This window comes from Xyrauchen texanus, chromosome 13, assembly GCF_025860055.1.
Source record: "Xyrauchen texanus isolate HMW12.3.18 chromosome 13, RBS_HiC_50CHRs, whole genome shotgun sequence".
In the NCBI taxonomy this organism is placed as follows: Eukaryota; Metazoa; Chordata; class Actinopteri; order Cypriniformes; family Catostomidae; genus Xyrauchen; species Xyrauchen texanus.
This window is the reverse complement of record NC_068288.1, coordinates 7,698,208-7,715,289: the sequence shown is the minus strand read 5'-3', so window position 1 is coordinate 7,715,289 and position 17,082 is coordinate 7,698,208. Positions and strand designations below refer to the sequence as shown.

The following is a 17,082-nucleotide window of genomic DNA, read 5'->3' as shown; positions in this document are numbered from 1 at the left end:
TAAATGTAAATAAGCTTATCAGTGCTTCTCTTATTAAGATCTATGATCACATATATCACAGTGTGTATTAATAATCTGGACAGAACTTGTGTGAATTGGTTCATCTTTCTGTTGTCACAACAGAGAAGAGAAGAGTGAACAACTATTGGACTGTAGACAGGACCTGGACAATATGGAGGTGGAGCTTAAAAGGCACCAGCAAGAGGTACTGAAAATACAATTATATTTTGCATGACTGTGTCTGATCTCTGGTTCCAACTATGAACTATATACTTTGAAGTATTATACATTGTCTGTGACATCCACAAGGATTATTAAGTCAGGGTTCCAGGCACCAAAAATTGTGTTGCAGGTTAGTTTTACATTGCCATTTTCCACCCTCTCTCTCTCTCATCATTAGTATTAAATGGGGTGATTTTGCTACTTTACCTTTAAAATGTAAATGAGCTTTGTTATGATTGGCTATCATGTGTACAAGCATAGCTCACGCTATCGTTCATGGGCCAAGTTGCTGAATAATGAATAGCTGCTGAAATGTAAAAATAGCTAAAAAAATCTTAAAAACAAAATATTTTGAAAAGCAGAATGACTCAAGATATTTTGTCACAAAAGGGAGAGAGAAAGCAGAGAGACGGGCTCACCAGCCCCGGACATGACATCGACTGGCCCTGAGCTCGCTAGCGTGCTTCTGTCTGTGATGTTGGGCGTTAGCACGGGACCCCTCAGCCATCCCTTCCGGTTGCCGGTTGATGCACTGCTCTAGCGCCACCAGATCGAACACTCCTCAGCGTCGCGATCCTCAGTCTGCGGCGAGGACTCCTTGACGGCGCATCCTTCCTCCAACCTGGGTTTTGGCACCAGTGTAGTAATTAAAAATGGCAAAGGAGGACGCTGGGACGGGCTAGACAAACACATAAACATTTAATAAAACTTTTCAGTGTATAATAAACAGACAAAAAACATGCACTGCTTTTCAGCCAGCTGCATCAAATCATTCAAACAAGCTTCGTACATCTCTCTCCAGTCTCTTCTCATTTAATACTCCCGCCTCCCCTCGTTGGAACGCGAGGCAGGTGTGACGCGCGTGTGGAAGTCATTCGTCACTTATCTACCCGGCCTCACTCTGCACAAACCCCGATCGGCTCTTCCCTGCTCACCACAATATGCTTATAAAAAGAAAAAAATGTTCATAAAACAATTATTCAAAGGGAAAACATATTACATTTTCTCTGTTGGCAGTTTTTAGTATAAATCCCTACAAATTGTAATTTTTCTGAGAACAACATTCTGCTTTCTCAAGTTTTAAGGATGTTTAGATATTTTGGTCACACTTTATGATAGTGTTCATGTATATACATACAGTAGGGAATTACTTATTAATACTAATCAGTACATGCATTTGTCAGATGTATTTGCGGTGTAATTGTTTTGTAGAGATGTTAATACTTGTTGTTAATAATGCATGTTGTTATTGTTATCACTATAGTAATTTAAAACAGTAACATGTAAAACTGTTGGTAACACTTTTTTTTTGACAATGACAATTTTTTTTGCTATGTTTGATAAGCAGCATTACAGGAGTTCTGCTAATTCATAAAACAGCATTGGAAACTTTTGCTGTAAAATTCCTACACTTGGTCTTACTTTGTTTTGTTGTTGTTGTTTTTACATTTTGTAAGATCATTATTTTAATGTTAGTATAAAATGTCATATTCCTTTGCTGTCTTTTTGGGTGTACGTGATAGAACATTCAGCTGCTAACAGATGCGCGAGCTGCAAGAATGTACCGTGATGAGATGGATGCCATGAGAGAACGTGCCATCAGAGCAGACAAACTGGAGAGTGAAGTCACTCGCTACCGAGATAAAATTCACAACATGAACTTTTACAAGGTCAAACTGGAGGTGAGTATATAAGAATGCTTAAAATGAGAAATCTCATTTTAACTTTCTTATAATATTTTTTTTTTGGCATTGATAGGAGCTAAAAGAGGATAATCAGGTGTTAATGGAAAGTAAAGCCATGCTGGAGGAACAGCTACAGGATGTCAAAGCACAATGTGACAAACTGCACCAGCTCGAGAAACACAGCCTACTTCTAGAAGCAAAACTCCATGGCATGGAAGAGGTGGGAAAGAGGGAGTGATACCATCAAAACAATCTTGTAATGTGCCACAATATTCCTATTTACCATCTACATCTTCTCACCGTTCCAAGCCATGATTTTCTGTAATTATAACCTAACTGAACTGTCTAATGTTTTTTAGGAGAGAGCTGTGGACAGGACACGCATAGAGGATCTACTTGAAAGAAACATTTCACTGGAGCTTTCACAGAAAAGAAGTATGGAGGAGTCACAACATCTGGGCTGGGAGCTGGAACAACTCACCAAGAACCCACATCATACTTCAGGAACAGGTATATGCATGTATTTAAAGAGGCCCTATTATGCTTTTTGGGATTTTACCTTTCCTTTAGTGTGTAATATAGCTGTATGTGCATGTAAAAGGTCTGCAAAGTTACAAAGACACAAAACACTGCCCCTGAACTGCTTGAAACGCCTGGGACTGGATTCACGAAACGTTCTTAAGAAGCAATTTCTTCTTAACTACCATTTTCTTCTTAATTTTTAACTTAAGAAAAAAGTTACGAATATTTTGTATTCCCAAATAAACGTCTTAAGAATGTACTTAACTTTTTTCTTAAGATTGTTCATAAGACAAAACTTAAGAGGCATTCAAATTCTCTAAAAACATTAACTTAAATATTGTCGTAAATAACATCTTGAAGTTAGGATAACCTCACAGTTGTCTTAAATTCTAAAAGGTAAGATGTTTAATGAATTTACTGGGTTTGTCATGTTGAGCCTGAAGTCGCAGTGGGATGTTTACATAAAAAATTTTAGACCAAAAATACTGTTTTGACTGTTTTGTGTTTAATTATATTTTTATGTTCAGCTTGGAAACCATGTAAATGTTATCACCAAATTCAAACAATAAATGTTGTTTTGAAGCTTCTTAATGTGGTGACCAATCATGCTAATGGATGCGCTGCATATGACGCTCTCTCTCCGTGAACTTTAGAGTTCATAGAAACATAATAATTATAACATTAGAAAGCTGAGACTTTCATTTTCACCCCATCCACATGCCTATCGGAGTTGGCCACAGCAGAGGCAGCCTCCGCCATCCTTTCCCATTATTTTCCATGTCAAATTAAAAGTTATCAAGTGGTTGGCAGCAAGTAAATTCTCCTTTGACGGCTTATGTCATTAAGCTAACATATTGCACACACTTTACATTCAAAAAAATTATCATGAGGTGCTTGCTACTAATAAAATAAAAAGGAAATTTATCACAATTTACCAGTGTTGAAGTATTGAATTTGTTGTAGGCTATTTGAAAAGGCAACTCCATTAGCAGGCTGTCTTTTTTTCTTAAGAAAATATTTGACTGAGTGCGGCCGTGCGCTCTCGCGAGGTCTGCCCGGAATATTTAAGAAAATATTTGAGAACTTCTTAAGAATTTTTCAAGAATTGCACTTAGGGACCTGCTTACGAACTTCTTATAATTTATCCTAAGGACTTTCTTAATTTGTTTCTTAAGTACATTTACGTGCATCCGGCCCCTGGTTTGCAGTTCAGCCATTACTTCCGTGACTTAGCTATGTTACTATGTAACACATTTCCATAATGCCCTCCTAAGGGTTATATATATATATATATATATACACACACAGTCAGGTCCATAAATATTGGGACATCGACACAATTCTAATCTTTTTGGCTCTCCACCACAATGGATTTGAAATGAAACGAACAAGATGTGCTTTAACTGCAGACTTTCAGCTTTAATTTGAGGGTATTTACATCCAAATCAGGTGAACGGTGTAGGAATTACAACAGTTTGTATATGTGCCTCCCACTTTTTAAGGGACCAAAGGTAATGGGACAATTGGCTGCTCAGCTGTTCCATGGCCAGGTGTGTGTTATTCCCTCATTATCCCATTTACAAGGAGCAGATAAAAGGTCCAAAGTTCATTTCAAGTGTGCTATTTGCATTTGGAATCTGTTGCTGTCAACTCTCAATATGAGATCCAAAGAGCTGTCACTATCAGTGAAGCAAGCCATCATTAGGCTGAAAAATCAAAACAAACCCATCAGAGAGATAGCAAAAATATTAGGTGTGGCCAAATCAACTGTTTGGAACATTCTTAAAAAGAAAGAACGCACCGGTGAGTTCAGCAACACCAAAAGACCCGGAAGACCACGGAAAACAACTGTGGTGGATGACCGAAGAATTCTTTCCCTGGTGAAGAAAACACCCTTCACAACAGTTGGCCAGATCAAGAACACTCTCCAGGAGGTATGTGTATGTGTGTCAAAGTCAACAATCAAGAGAAGACTTCACCAGAGTGAATACAGAGGGTTCACCACAAGATGTAAACCATTGGTGAGCCTCAAAAACAGGAAGGCCAGATTAGAGTTTGCCAAACAACATCTAAAAAAGCCTTCACAGTTCTGGAACAACATCCTATGGACAGATGAGACAAAGATCAACGTGTACCAGAGTGATGGGAAGAGAAGAGTATGGAGAAGGAAAGGAACTACTCGTGATCCAAAGCATACCACCTCATCAGTGAAGCATGGTGGTGGTAGTGTCATGGCGTGGGCATGTATGGCTGCTAATGGAACTGGTTCTCTTGTATTTATTGATGATGTGACTGCTGACAAATGCAGCAGGATGAATTCTGAAGTGTTTCGGGCAATATTATCTGCTCATATTCAGCCAAATGCTTCAGAACTCATTGGACGGCGCTTCACAGTACAGATGGACAATGACCCGAAGCATACTGCGAAAGCAACCAAAGATTTTTTTAAGGGAAAGAAGTGGAATGTTATGCAATGGCCAAGTCAATCACCTGACCTGAATCCGATTGAGCATGCATTTCACTTGCTGAAGACAAAACTGAAGGGAAAATGCCCCAAGAACAAGCAGGAACTGAAGACAGTTGCAGTAGAGGCCTGGCAGAGCATCACCTGGGATGAAACCCAGCATCTGGTGATGTCTATCTTTTCCAGACTTCAGGCTGTAATTGACTGCAAAGGATTTGCAACCAAGTATTAAAAAGTGAAAGTTTGATTTATGATTGTTGGTCTGTCCCATTACTTTTGGTCCCTTAAAAAGTGGGAGGCACATATACAAACTGTTGTAATTCCTACACCGTTCACCTGATTTGGATGTAAATACCCTCAAATTAATGCTGAAAGTCTGCAGTTAAAGCACATCTTGTTAGTTTCATTTCAAATCCATTGTGGTGGAGATCCAAAAAGATTAGAATTGTGTCAATGTCCCAATATTTATGGACCTGACTGTATATATATATTAAAAGCTGAAGGGAGAGCTGAAGGGAGACTTGAGAAATGCTGCCTAACATTGAAAATTTATTCACTGGACGTCGCTTTTTGACAGAGTGACTGCAGAAAGATCTACACACATTATTTGAGCTTCAATTCAAATATTTTTTTGTTTTATTTATGTACAGTCGTTTATTTTGCTCACCTGAATTTTTCAGATGCATTGCCTCCCTTGCCTACTCACAACTGTTATATATATATAGTTTACATAGTTGAATATATATATATATATATTCGACTATGGGGCAACCAAGGAGTGTCATGTCATTGACCTTTATACACATTTTGTAAACAATGAGCATGTGTATATGTGTGTGTGTGTAGAGGTGGTGTAGCCTAGTGGTTGAAGGTCTGAGCTGGTAAAAAAAAGGTTGTGGGCTCAAACCAATGGAACAACACTGAAAACAATTACGAGTAAGATTAGCTTAATTTTTGATTCCTCAAGTTTTTGCACAGTTTTTAAGTACATTTTATAAAGTAAATTTTAAGTCTAAGTTAATTGTAATGTTATACAATTAAGTAAAATCTACTTAATTTCATGACCATATTGATTGAAGTTAGAGAGTACATTTAATGTATACATTTCAGTAACTTTTACTTACAAAGCTGATGTACGTGGTATTTAAATAAACTTACATTTATTTTTAAACTTAAATAAACAATTATCATTAATTACACAATAAATAATGTGCCACATGATTTAGGAAGCTTTTCACAGGAAATCTAGTTAGATAGTACATGTTGTTTTAACCCAATATGACTTTCTTACTTTTTCTTAACACAAAGGGAGAAATTGTGAAACAAATTTTGTGCTCAGTGCTGTTTTACAATGGCAGTTTATTGTGACTACCTCTTCAAGCTTCAAAAGGATGCAAATGTATCATTCAGAAGTCTAATAAATTTTTCCATGAGACTCATGATTGTTATGAAAGCATACAGTACAATGAGGTTTCGTGAGAAGCAAACTGAAATCGAATGTATGACCGACTGTTGACCGACCGTTGCTCCCCTGTGCGTGTATACACGAGACTGCACAAGACCAATAGTTCCCACAGCCCCCTGGAGAAATGGCCTGTTCAAGCAAAATAATATTTTGTTTATCTAAAAACAGGTCCGCCACAGTGAAACTAAAGAACAGAACACAGCTGCACACAAACCAGAGATCCGAACTTGTCTGAAGTGTTTGTAGTCCAAGAATAGATTAATTTCTATGCCCAGCCTTATTTTTTTTTACCATCCATCCATCCATCGTCAACCGCTTATCCTGTGTACAGGGTCGCGGGGGGCTGGAGCCTATCCCAGCTAACATTGGGCGAAAGGCGGGGGACACCCTGGACAGGTCGCCAGTCCATCGCAGATGGACCGAGAGAAATCAAAGTTTAATCAAACCGAGAGAAAAAGTAGGCGGGAATGTCTGTCACATCTTCTTCATTCTGAATCTGAACCTCCATCTGAAGAGAGCGATACTTCAGCGAAACATTTGGTAAGTGTGACATTCTCGGCCAAAATCAAGTAGTTTTTTAACTGGCTCATGAGGTGCTGGCTTAAATATACTGCTATGAGAAGGTTTTTGGACCGGTGCCAGTTTACAGCGGATGCTGCGATGCCGAAAATAAAAACCAAGCGAACAGAATCTAATGTTGCTCGTCATGGCTAGTTAAGTCAAAAACTCAGATTAACATGGATAAGATACCTTTTATCATGCATCATTTGCCATCAGGACATGGTGTGACTGTGGCTGCCTTCAGTCTCCTCTGTCTATGGCTGCGTCCGAAAACTGGAAAATGCTGACTTCAGACTCAAAGGCTGTATAAGGAAGTAGGATGAAAATAAGGTGCTTGTCAAACTGTCCCGAGACCAGTTTACTAATGAGTTCCATTCATTCATAAACACTGTCGGTTAAGCCATTCACTGATTACATTTTCGGATGCAGCCTATCTCTCTCAGCTTGATTGAGTACTCCAGCTAAAAAAAATAAGGCTGGGCATAGAAATGCATCTATTCTTTGACTACAAACTCTTCAGACATGTTATGTAAGTTCAGTTCTCTGGTTTGAGTGCAGCTGTGTTCTATTTAGTAGCATGTTGTCAGACCTGGTTTTAGATTAACAAAACACATTTTCACTTGAACAGGCCATTTCGCCAGTGGGCTGCATGAACCACGAAACTGCAGTCTCATGTACAGTACACGCACAGGGGAGCCATGGTCGGTCAACAGTTTTACTAAATAAAACATTTCATTTCGGTTTTTTCTCACCAAACCTCATCGTATGATTTCTTTACAATCACGAGTCACATGGAATAACTTAGCATCCTTTTGAAGCTACAAGATGTGTCAAGTCAAGTGTATTTTCACAACAGGCGTTGTTTCAAAGCAGCTGTACATGAAATTATGATATAGCAAATGATTTATTAATATAATGCCAATATTAGTTATTTATGTTTAGAATTATTAGTGGTTAAAATTAGTAAACTAAGTATGTGTTGTGGGTCAATGATTAAACAGAATAATTTTATATTAACTATAAGTTTTAGTGTTGAAGACCTTGAAGTCATCCCAAATTAACTGAGGAAATACACGTAGATGCATTGTCCTTTGATTTTGGCTGATAAAGGCTTTTGTTAGTGGTTAATTCATTTTCTATGTAGTTTAAGAGTGTTAACCATAGCCATAACCATAGGTTGTCACCATAAATTGCTATTGTATGACTGAGCACAATTTTGTTTCACAATTTCTCCCTTGTGTTAAGAAAAAGAAAGAAAGTCATATCACATTGTAATGACAAAGGGGTGAGTAAACAACATCTGAATTTTCATTTTTTTGTGAACTATCCCTTTAATTGTAGTCTCTTAGACAACATCACCTTGCATTACTGACAATGGGATCACAACATGGACTTGTGCATGCAGACCTCAACACTTAACAGATATTACATTTTGATCATTAACTGGTAATATGGAGTAGAAAATGAACTTCAGACTTCACAAAACAAGAAGTTACAAACGAAACAAGAAAATAAAAAAGTCATTTTTTTTCAGTGAACATGGTAGCATGTTCGCTTTTTCTGCATGCTACCATGTTATCAGTGAACATGGTAGCATGCAGAAAATGGAAAACCATTCCATTGAGCATATAGCAAATAATAAATAAGAATAAACTTAAAGCATGTTTTTGGTTTCAGAGCTGAAGTCTTTGGGCCAGGAGGTAACAGAGAGGACATGTAGCAGGTTGCTGAAACTAGAGAAAGAGAACCATAGGCTGCTGAAAGCCCTGAAAGAACTGGGAAGAACCAGAAGCCCATCAGATGGCTTTTATTTTTATAACAGTGAACATTGCCCTGCACAGGGAACACTGGGAAATGACATCAACAGGCAGGAGCCGAACAATGGAAGTGTTCAAGTGACCGAATGCTTTTCTGGAAAGGAGAAAGTAGCAATGGATGCCAAATCTGAATATTTAGTGGAAAATGGGGGAATAGAGCTAGAGGGTTGTACAACTCCCATATTCTTTTCAGCATTTTCTGGGAACAACAGTACAATGACAACACAGACCCAAAAAAATCAACAGCTGCATGCAAACTTCCTTTGCATGCAGCTCTATGAACTGGAGATGGAGAACCAGAGTCTTCAACATAGTTTCAATTCAATCTCCAACCCACACCAAGAACAACATGAGATAGAAAACCAAGGTCTAGTGGAGAACGGACATGTGGGAGCACGATTGGGAGTCCAGGACACAATAGACCAGAGGTTTGCAAATAATCAAAGATAATGCTATAGGAAATGAAAACTCTCACACACACACACACACACACACACACACACACACACATACACACAAATATCCCGTCTTTCGGGTGAAATATTAAACCGAGGTCCTGACTCTCTATGGTCAATAAAAATCCCAGAGCACTTCTTGTAAAGAGTAGTGCAGTTACCCTGGTGTTCTGGCCAAATTCCCCCCATTGGCCCTACTGAATCATGGTCTCCTAATAATCCCCATCCATGAATTGGCTTTATCACTCTACTATCTTCTTTCTTCTACACACTGAGGTTGGTTGAGGAGAACCCCCTGTTCAATATGTAAAGCCTTTTGAGTGTAGTGTTAGAAAAGCGCTATATAAATGTAACATTCATTCATTCAAATGAGATATCTTTATTGTCTCAATTGTTTCTCCTAGACACCAGTGAGTTTAAATGGAGAGCAAATGTTCTCTTAAATTATTTTCGCTAGCTTTTTTAACACGAGTAGAACACTTTTGGTCTGAACGGCCCCTTAGACATGTTTTTTTGTCTCCATCACTTTCTCTTCCATTCTCAGCCCATGTAAGCAGCTGGAGTCTTCTCTCATGAAATCTCTGAAGATTAAAAAAGAGAGAATGGCAGCCCTGGAGGCCTGTCTGCAGGAGTCGTCCAATATAAACCACCAACTACGACAGGATCTCAAGACTGTGAGTCAAACCCAAGTCCTTTTTAAGCAAGGTAGTTTACAATATGTTTAATAATTTATCATTCATGTCCCATCCATGTTGAAAATACTTTTGATTATGGATGTATTTTCTGATACATATTTGTCATTTATAATGCTGAATGTGAGATGATTTTAACTAATGTACTGTTGCAGGTCAAACAGAGCTATAAGGCTTTGCTCCAGAGTGTGGAGGAGGAAAATGAGGGGCAGAGATGTCCGCCACAGGCTCCAAGCACATGGCAGAGAGAGAGCCAGGAGGCAACGTGGGCATTGCTCAAGGTCAAAGATCGATTCATTGAGGTGGAGAGAAATGTGAGTAAAGCATCCACTGATCTTCAACACCAAATACAGTTGCATTGAGATCAAGTTCAATGCTTAGATCTTCATAACTACTCACCTTTGGCTTCTCTTGTCTAGAATGCAACATTACAAGCAGAGAAGCAGGCATTGCACACACAGCTGCAGAGCTTGCAGACGCAGTCAGATGGTTTGCAGACACAAATTGTTGCATTACAACAGCAGACGGCATCCTTGCAGGAGAACAACTCAACACTGCAGACACACAATGCACAACTGCAGGTAAGTTGCATTAAATGGACAAATTGATCACACAAAAGTTCTGCTGCTGAAATGGGACTGTGCTTACTGAAATTCGAAACCACTAGTGGCCAAAGCTGGAATTGTTGTTGAGATGGAATGTCACCAGGGTGAAGCCAAAAGCAAATTGTAATTTTTGTTGTAACAACAAAAACAGTCAATATGAATGTATTCCTACCTCTACCCCTAACCCAAACCCCAACTTTAATCTTAATCAACAGCAGACTAAACATTTTATTTTAAAGTGAAAATGCAACCTCTGAATCGCTCTCACCATAGTTTATGTAAACACGATTACATCATGGTTTCCGTGGGACCAGAACTTGTGTCTGATGTGGGATGTCGCTTGTCAATAATTGGGATTGATTTCAGAGTAGCCTACATGACATTAGGAAGCAGTAAATCAATTTCTTGTGTGATCATGTTGGAGACCGAATGGGTGAATCTCACAAAAACAGGTTTCATTTCACCCCAAAATCTAAATGAAAATATAATGAAAAAATACATTTACATAAAGAAAATATAGGCTTTATTATTTTTCTGCATTGTAACATAATTTTCATTACAATCAAACACATTTCCCTCAAGTTCTTATTGCTGTGTAATGTACTTATTAGATTCTTGTTACTGTAATGCAGTATTCTTTATTTTATTCTTCCACATTACAGTAATGAAAGTGAGTTTTTTGCTTTACAGCAATGAGAATTTGGGGACAAATGGGCTAAATTGTCATGACAATATTACATTTAAAAGAATACAGGTGTATGCAAAAGTTTAGGCACACCTGACAATTTCCATGATTTTCATTTATAAATAATTGGGTGTTTGGATCATCAATTTCATTTTGATCTATCAAATAACTGAAGAACACAGTAATATTTCAGTAGTGAAATGAGGTTCATTGGATTAACAGAAAATGTGCAATATGCATCAAAATTAAATTAGACAGGTGCATAAATTTGGGCACCCCAACAGAAATATCACATCAATATTTAGTGGAGCCTCCTTTAACAGAAATAACAGCCTCTAGATGCTTCCTATAGCCTGTAATGAGTGTCTGGATTCTGGATGAAGGCATCTTGGACCATTCCTCCTTGCAAAACATCCCCAGTTCAGTTTGGTTTGATGGTTGCCTAGCATGGACAGCCCGCTTCAAATCACCCCACAGATTTTCAATGATATTCAGGTCTGGGGAATGGGATGGCCATTTCAGAACATTGTACTTGTTCCATAAATGCCAGAGTAGATTTTGATTAGTTTTTGGGTCATTGTCTTGTTGAAATATCCAGCCCCAGCGTAACTTCAACTTTGTGACTGATTCCTCTACATTATTCTCAAGTATCTGCTGATATTGAGTGGAATCCATGCGACCCTCAACTTTAACAAGATTCCAGTACAGGCACTGGCCACACAGCCCCACAGCATGATGGAACCTCCACCAAATTTTACTGTGGGTAGCAAGTGTTTGTCTTGGAACACTGTGTTCTTTTGCCGCCATGCATAACGCCCCTTGTTATGACCAAATAACTCCATCTTTGTTTCATCAGTCCACAGCACCTTCCAAAATGAAGCTGGCTTGTACAAATGTCCGTTTGCATACCTCAAGCGACACTGTTTGTGGCGTGTTTGCAGAAAAGGCTTCTTCCGCATCACTCTCCCGTGCAGCTTCTCCTTGTGCAAAGTGCGCTGAATTGTTGAACGCTGCACAGTGACACCAGCTGCAGCAAGATGATGTTGTAGGTCTTTGGAGGTGGTCCGTGGGCTGTTTTTGACCCTTTCGCCTTCGCCTCTCCGATATTTTTCTTGGCCTGCCACTTCTGGCCTTACCAAGAACTGTGCCTGTGGTCTTCCATTTCCTCACTATGTTCCTCACAGTGGACACTGACAGCTTAAATCTCTGCGATAGCTTTTTGTAGCCTTCCCCTAAACCATAATGTTGAACAATATTTGTTTTCAGGTCATTTGAGAGTTGTTTTGTGGCCCCCATGTTTCCACTCTTCAGAGGAGAGTGAAAGAGAACAACAACTTAAAATTGGCCACCTTAAATACCTTTTCTCATGATAGGATGCACCTGTCTATGAAGTTCAAGGCTTAATGAGCTCACCAAACCAATTGCGTGTTCCCATTAATCAGTGCTAGGTAGTTACAGGTATTCAAATCAACAAAATGACAAGGGTGCCCAAATGTATGCACCTGACTAATTTAGTTTTGATGCATATAGCACATTTTCTGTTCATCCAATAAACCTCATTTCACTACTGAAATATTACTGTGTCCTTCAGTTATTTGATATTACTGTGTCCTTCAGTTATTCGATAGATCAAAATGAAATTGCTGATCCAAACACCCAATTATTTATAAATGAAAATCATGGAAATTGTCAGGGGTGCCTAAACTTTTACATATGCCTGTAGGTATTTGTAAATGAATTAGGTATGATGAACTAAAATGTACACTATATCTTTACAGCATTTATTCATCTTGGTTATCCTATTTATAAAGATACAATTGTTAGTTCATATTGCATTTACTAATCTTAGCATATACAGCTTTTGATCATAGGGTTTGTATGTCAAACACCAGTGATATCAACAAAGACAGCACATTCACAAGAAGTTGGTAGTGGAAATGGACAGCTCCGTTAAAGCTACACTGCGTAACTGTGCTCTTTAGCGAATATCGGTGGTGGAAACGTAAAATTGCTTGTAATTTGCGGAAGTACACCTTGTGTCAGTTGTGTTTCGACACTGCTCTTCAGGTGGATGAATCTCATGATTTGAGCTTACCTGGACATCGCCTGTGTGTGATCATGACTGGGAGATAATGTCAAGGAGCCGTAAGGTGCTATTTTCATGTCGATATTAAGTTATACAATATAAAACTAAAATATTACTTTGATGAAGATAAAAAAGCACTCTTATTTAAATTTTTTTAAGGAACGAATGAATGAAATATACACTTTTCTACACTTTTTTGACACTACACTCAAAGCGCTTTTACGTTGATAACAAACTACCACAATTTACCAGCATATTTTAATATGATTATTCAAGTGTTTTATCTACTATTAATGTTTGTATTTTACTACACAATAAGAGGTGAAACTCATGATATTGCAGATACTAGTTCAAAGGAAGATTTTATTACTTTTATATTATTTTATATTATAATGAAATTGAACAGAAATACTACAACATACAACAGTATGTCTATGCAATGCACACATTAACACCATAAACTAAAATCATAAAAAGAGGATTTAATAATGATGGGGATAAAATATACTTTAATAAACATGAAAATAATATGCTTAAATGTACAATATAACAATTACAAGAAGTACATTTCAGAAGTCATACATATTAGTAAACATGTTACAGTAACTTCACCGGACAATATAGATACATTGTGATCGGTTAAAAACACGAGTATTGTTCGATTCACACGACATTAACAACCAATATAAGCTTCAATAACCCTAACAGAAAACATATCCAAGCATTTTAACAGGTAAACAACTTCATCAAATGGACAACAGATAAACATCCATCCAGGCTGCAGCGATGCTGTCCTGAACTGTGTGAGTTGCCAACTACGTCAATGGAAAGTAGCTTAAAGGTGCAATATGTAACAATTTTCATGTAATATTTGCCTTTTTTTTATGCCAATGTGTAAACAGCTTGTAACGCAACTTAAAAAATTAGCCCTTCCCGGACTTCCTAGGTTGCCTATTAAAGCCTGTATACTGATTTTCATGTGAAGGGAGCGGGTCGCTTTTGCCGGGAAAATCCAAAGGATGTGACGTTTATGTGTGCTCCTGAGAGCCTTGCCTCAGTGCTTCCATTATTTAACAGTGACAACAAACTGCAACACTAGGTAATGTTATCTTAGAGATGGAATCCAGCAAACGTTCGGCTCCCAGCACAACACTGACTCCTACAGAAACTCAGATTAAGCCAAAAAAAAAAAGTATCTACTAAATCCCATCTGAATAAGCGGGAATGTGATCATGGTCGAGCGAAAAACTATAGTGAACATTTGCAGGGCATTTGATTCCTGGTGGGACCTTCGTTCGGTTTTGTGGATCAAAATCCATAAGGATTGATCTGTGTAATATTAGCTAACTTTATCTTGCCTGCCAACGCTGATGAATTGCAAGCTACCTTGCTTTGTAACTTTCAAATACTTTAAACGATCTTCTCTTTATACTAAAAGTCAGCTTTACAGGATAAATGAAAGCAAATACGCTGGTTTGTTATTCGTAGTACAACATATGACATACAAAACATACAATAGTGCAATATAACAGTGCAGTGCAACAATAAACTGTCTGATATAGTTCGGTAGTATGTGGCTGTATGTGTGTATCAGTATGCCATGTTAACTGATAAGTAGTTTTAGTTTAGTCTCAAAGTTTGTAGTAAAACAATCATAACTGTCATTTTAATTATGCTACCTCATCTGTCAGCATGATGTCGGTGAATCACGTTCAGCCTCTTTGTACGTTCCGTCATTGTTTTGATCGATGCTCACTTTGCTCGCGTCCCTATGGAGTGTGTGCACGAGCAACAGGTAGCTGTCTGCAGTTCACTTACTGGACACAGGTGTCATTAATAACAAGGGTTTCTGAATCTTACATACTGCACCTTTAAGCCTCCTTGAAAAGTCGCTATATGATGTCATGCGCTAATTAGCATAATTATGTCATCGCGTTGTATTTGCATTCTGCCTAGTGTCAGCCCTTTACATCTGTTTGCTTCTCTCCTACTCTCTGTACTCACATACAGTATTTCAGTACTGCTGAATTCCCAATAAAGCTGTTCTTATTTACATATTTTTCTGTTTCTGTTGTCAGACAACAGAACAAGTATGAAATAGTGACTGAAACGTGGCCCATTTAGACTACAGACTAAACCAGCAGTCACTTCCAAGCTGCTTTGCACTGCTAAAATCCTTAATGATTAGGCCTAATCTGCCCCTATTGGATAAACCTTTTAATCCTCCAGATACATATATATTTTTCTTAAGATTTAAAAGTGTGCAATCAATATTTGAACAACAACGTTGACATCGCAACCATTGGTGAATGCATTGCATTGGTGAAAAACAAGTGTATCTGCGGCTTAACATGCAACAAAATCATGACCCGGCCCTGCCCTCCGCCCTGCCAAAGAGATATTGCCATAAGCACTACGGGGAGTGTCCTTCTTCCACAACTTTGTTGAAACTCTTTTACAATTATGTCTGAGCCCCGCCCCTTTAGATGTGCATAAGCGGGTGCTCAGTCACCATTTCTTCAGAATTTTCTGACTGAGTGAGTCCCTCGATGATGAAACTCTGAAGTAGTAGTGCAGCCAGCTTTGGAAATGTCTCATTCCCTTCATCTCAGGGAGCCGTAAGCACTATGGGGAACGCAATCCTATCATGCCTCACTACATGACATTACACGCCCATAGTTATAAGTCAAGTCAAGTCAACTCTATTTATAAAGCACATTTTAAAAAAATCTAAAGTTGAACCAAAGTGCTGTACAATTAGATACAAAATTGTAATAGAGTACACAAATATATAAAAATAATCAAACAATATCAAAAGATACAGATTAAAGCTTTTGAGAGAAGATTTAAAAATGGCTAAAAATGAGGCGAACCTTACGTGTGAAGGGAGAATGTTCCAGAGATTGGGGGCGACAACAGAGAAGGCTCAAGCTCCCTTAAACTTGAAACAACAGTGGGGAACTGATAAAATAAGTTGCTTACAAGATCTAAGCATTCTAGGCGGCGAATGTGGGTGCAGAAGGTCTATAATATATTGAGGAGCCTGATCAGACAGGGCCTTGTACACATAGATAAGAATTTTAAAATCAATTCTAGCCTTGACAGGAAGCCAATGAAGAGCAGACAATACTGGGGTAATGTGATCCTTTTTTTGTCCCAGTTAAAAATCGAGCTGCAGCATATTGAACCATCTGTAATGGAGATAAAGCAGACTGTGAAGTAATAAAAGCATTGATCATAGTTTTAAGGTCATTACCAGAAATAAAATGCTTTAATTTAGCAGTAGACCTCAATTGAAAGAACAGCAATAATCCCTTAGGAACAGCAATAATCTGTTTGTCAAACAGTAATGATTTATCACCAAGATTTTTGACATGCATATGTGTATTGGAGGAGAACAGACGTAACTAGGCAGGACAAAAGTCCTGGCAGAGCCTAAAATCAATACTTTGCAATAATTTGCCATCCAGCCTTTAATTTCCTCAAAACACAACAGTGCATTTGCTATCAGGCCTAAATTGTGAATAAAATTGTGAGTCATCTACGTAAAAGTGATAGGAGACATTATATTTTTGAAAACTGTAGCACAGGGGAAGCATATAGAGAGTGAACAATAATGGTCCCAAAATGGACTCCTGGGGCACACCGCAAGATAGGGGGGCTGTTGTAGATGAAAAATTACCTATATTTATGGAGAAAGTCCTCTCTCTCTGATAGGAGGAAAACCACTGTAGAGCCAGATCCTGAATACCCACCATACACTCCAACCGTTTTAAAAGTATTTTGTGATCAATCATGTTGAATGCTGGGCTCAGATCCAATA

The 17,082-nt window shown here is 38.3% G+C and overlaps 1 protein-coding gene across 1 annotated transcript in view; it reads left to right on the top strand.

Moving 5' to 3' along the window:
* LOC127654207 (girdin-like) overlaps positions 1 to 17,082 on the top strand; it is a 54,447-nt gene that overhangs the window by 26,506 nt on the left and 10,859 nt on the right. The window contains exons 9-16 of the mRNA XM_052141293.1: positions 124 to 205; positions 1,746 to 1,904; positions 1,981 to 2,127; positions 2,267 to 2,417; positions 8,597 to 9,164; positions 9,736 to 9,865; positions 10,039 to 10,197; positions 10,303 to 10,464. Of these exons, the coding sequence (XP_051997253.1) occupies positions 124 to 205; positions 1,746 to 1,904; positions 1,981 to 2,127; positions 2,267 to 2,417; positions 8,597 to 9,164; positions 9,736 to 9,865; positions 10,039 to 10,197; positions 10,303 to 10,464 (1,558 nt within the window). The remainder of the gene's footprint in view (positions 1 to 123; positions 206 to 1,745; positions 1,905 to 1,980; positions 2,128 to 2,266; positions 2,418 to 8,596; positions 9,165 to 9,735; positions 9,866 to 10,038; positions 10,198 to 10,302; positions 10,465 to 17,082) is intronic.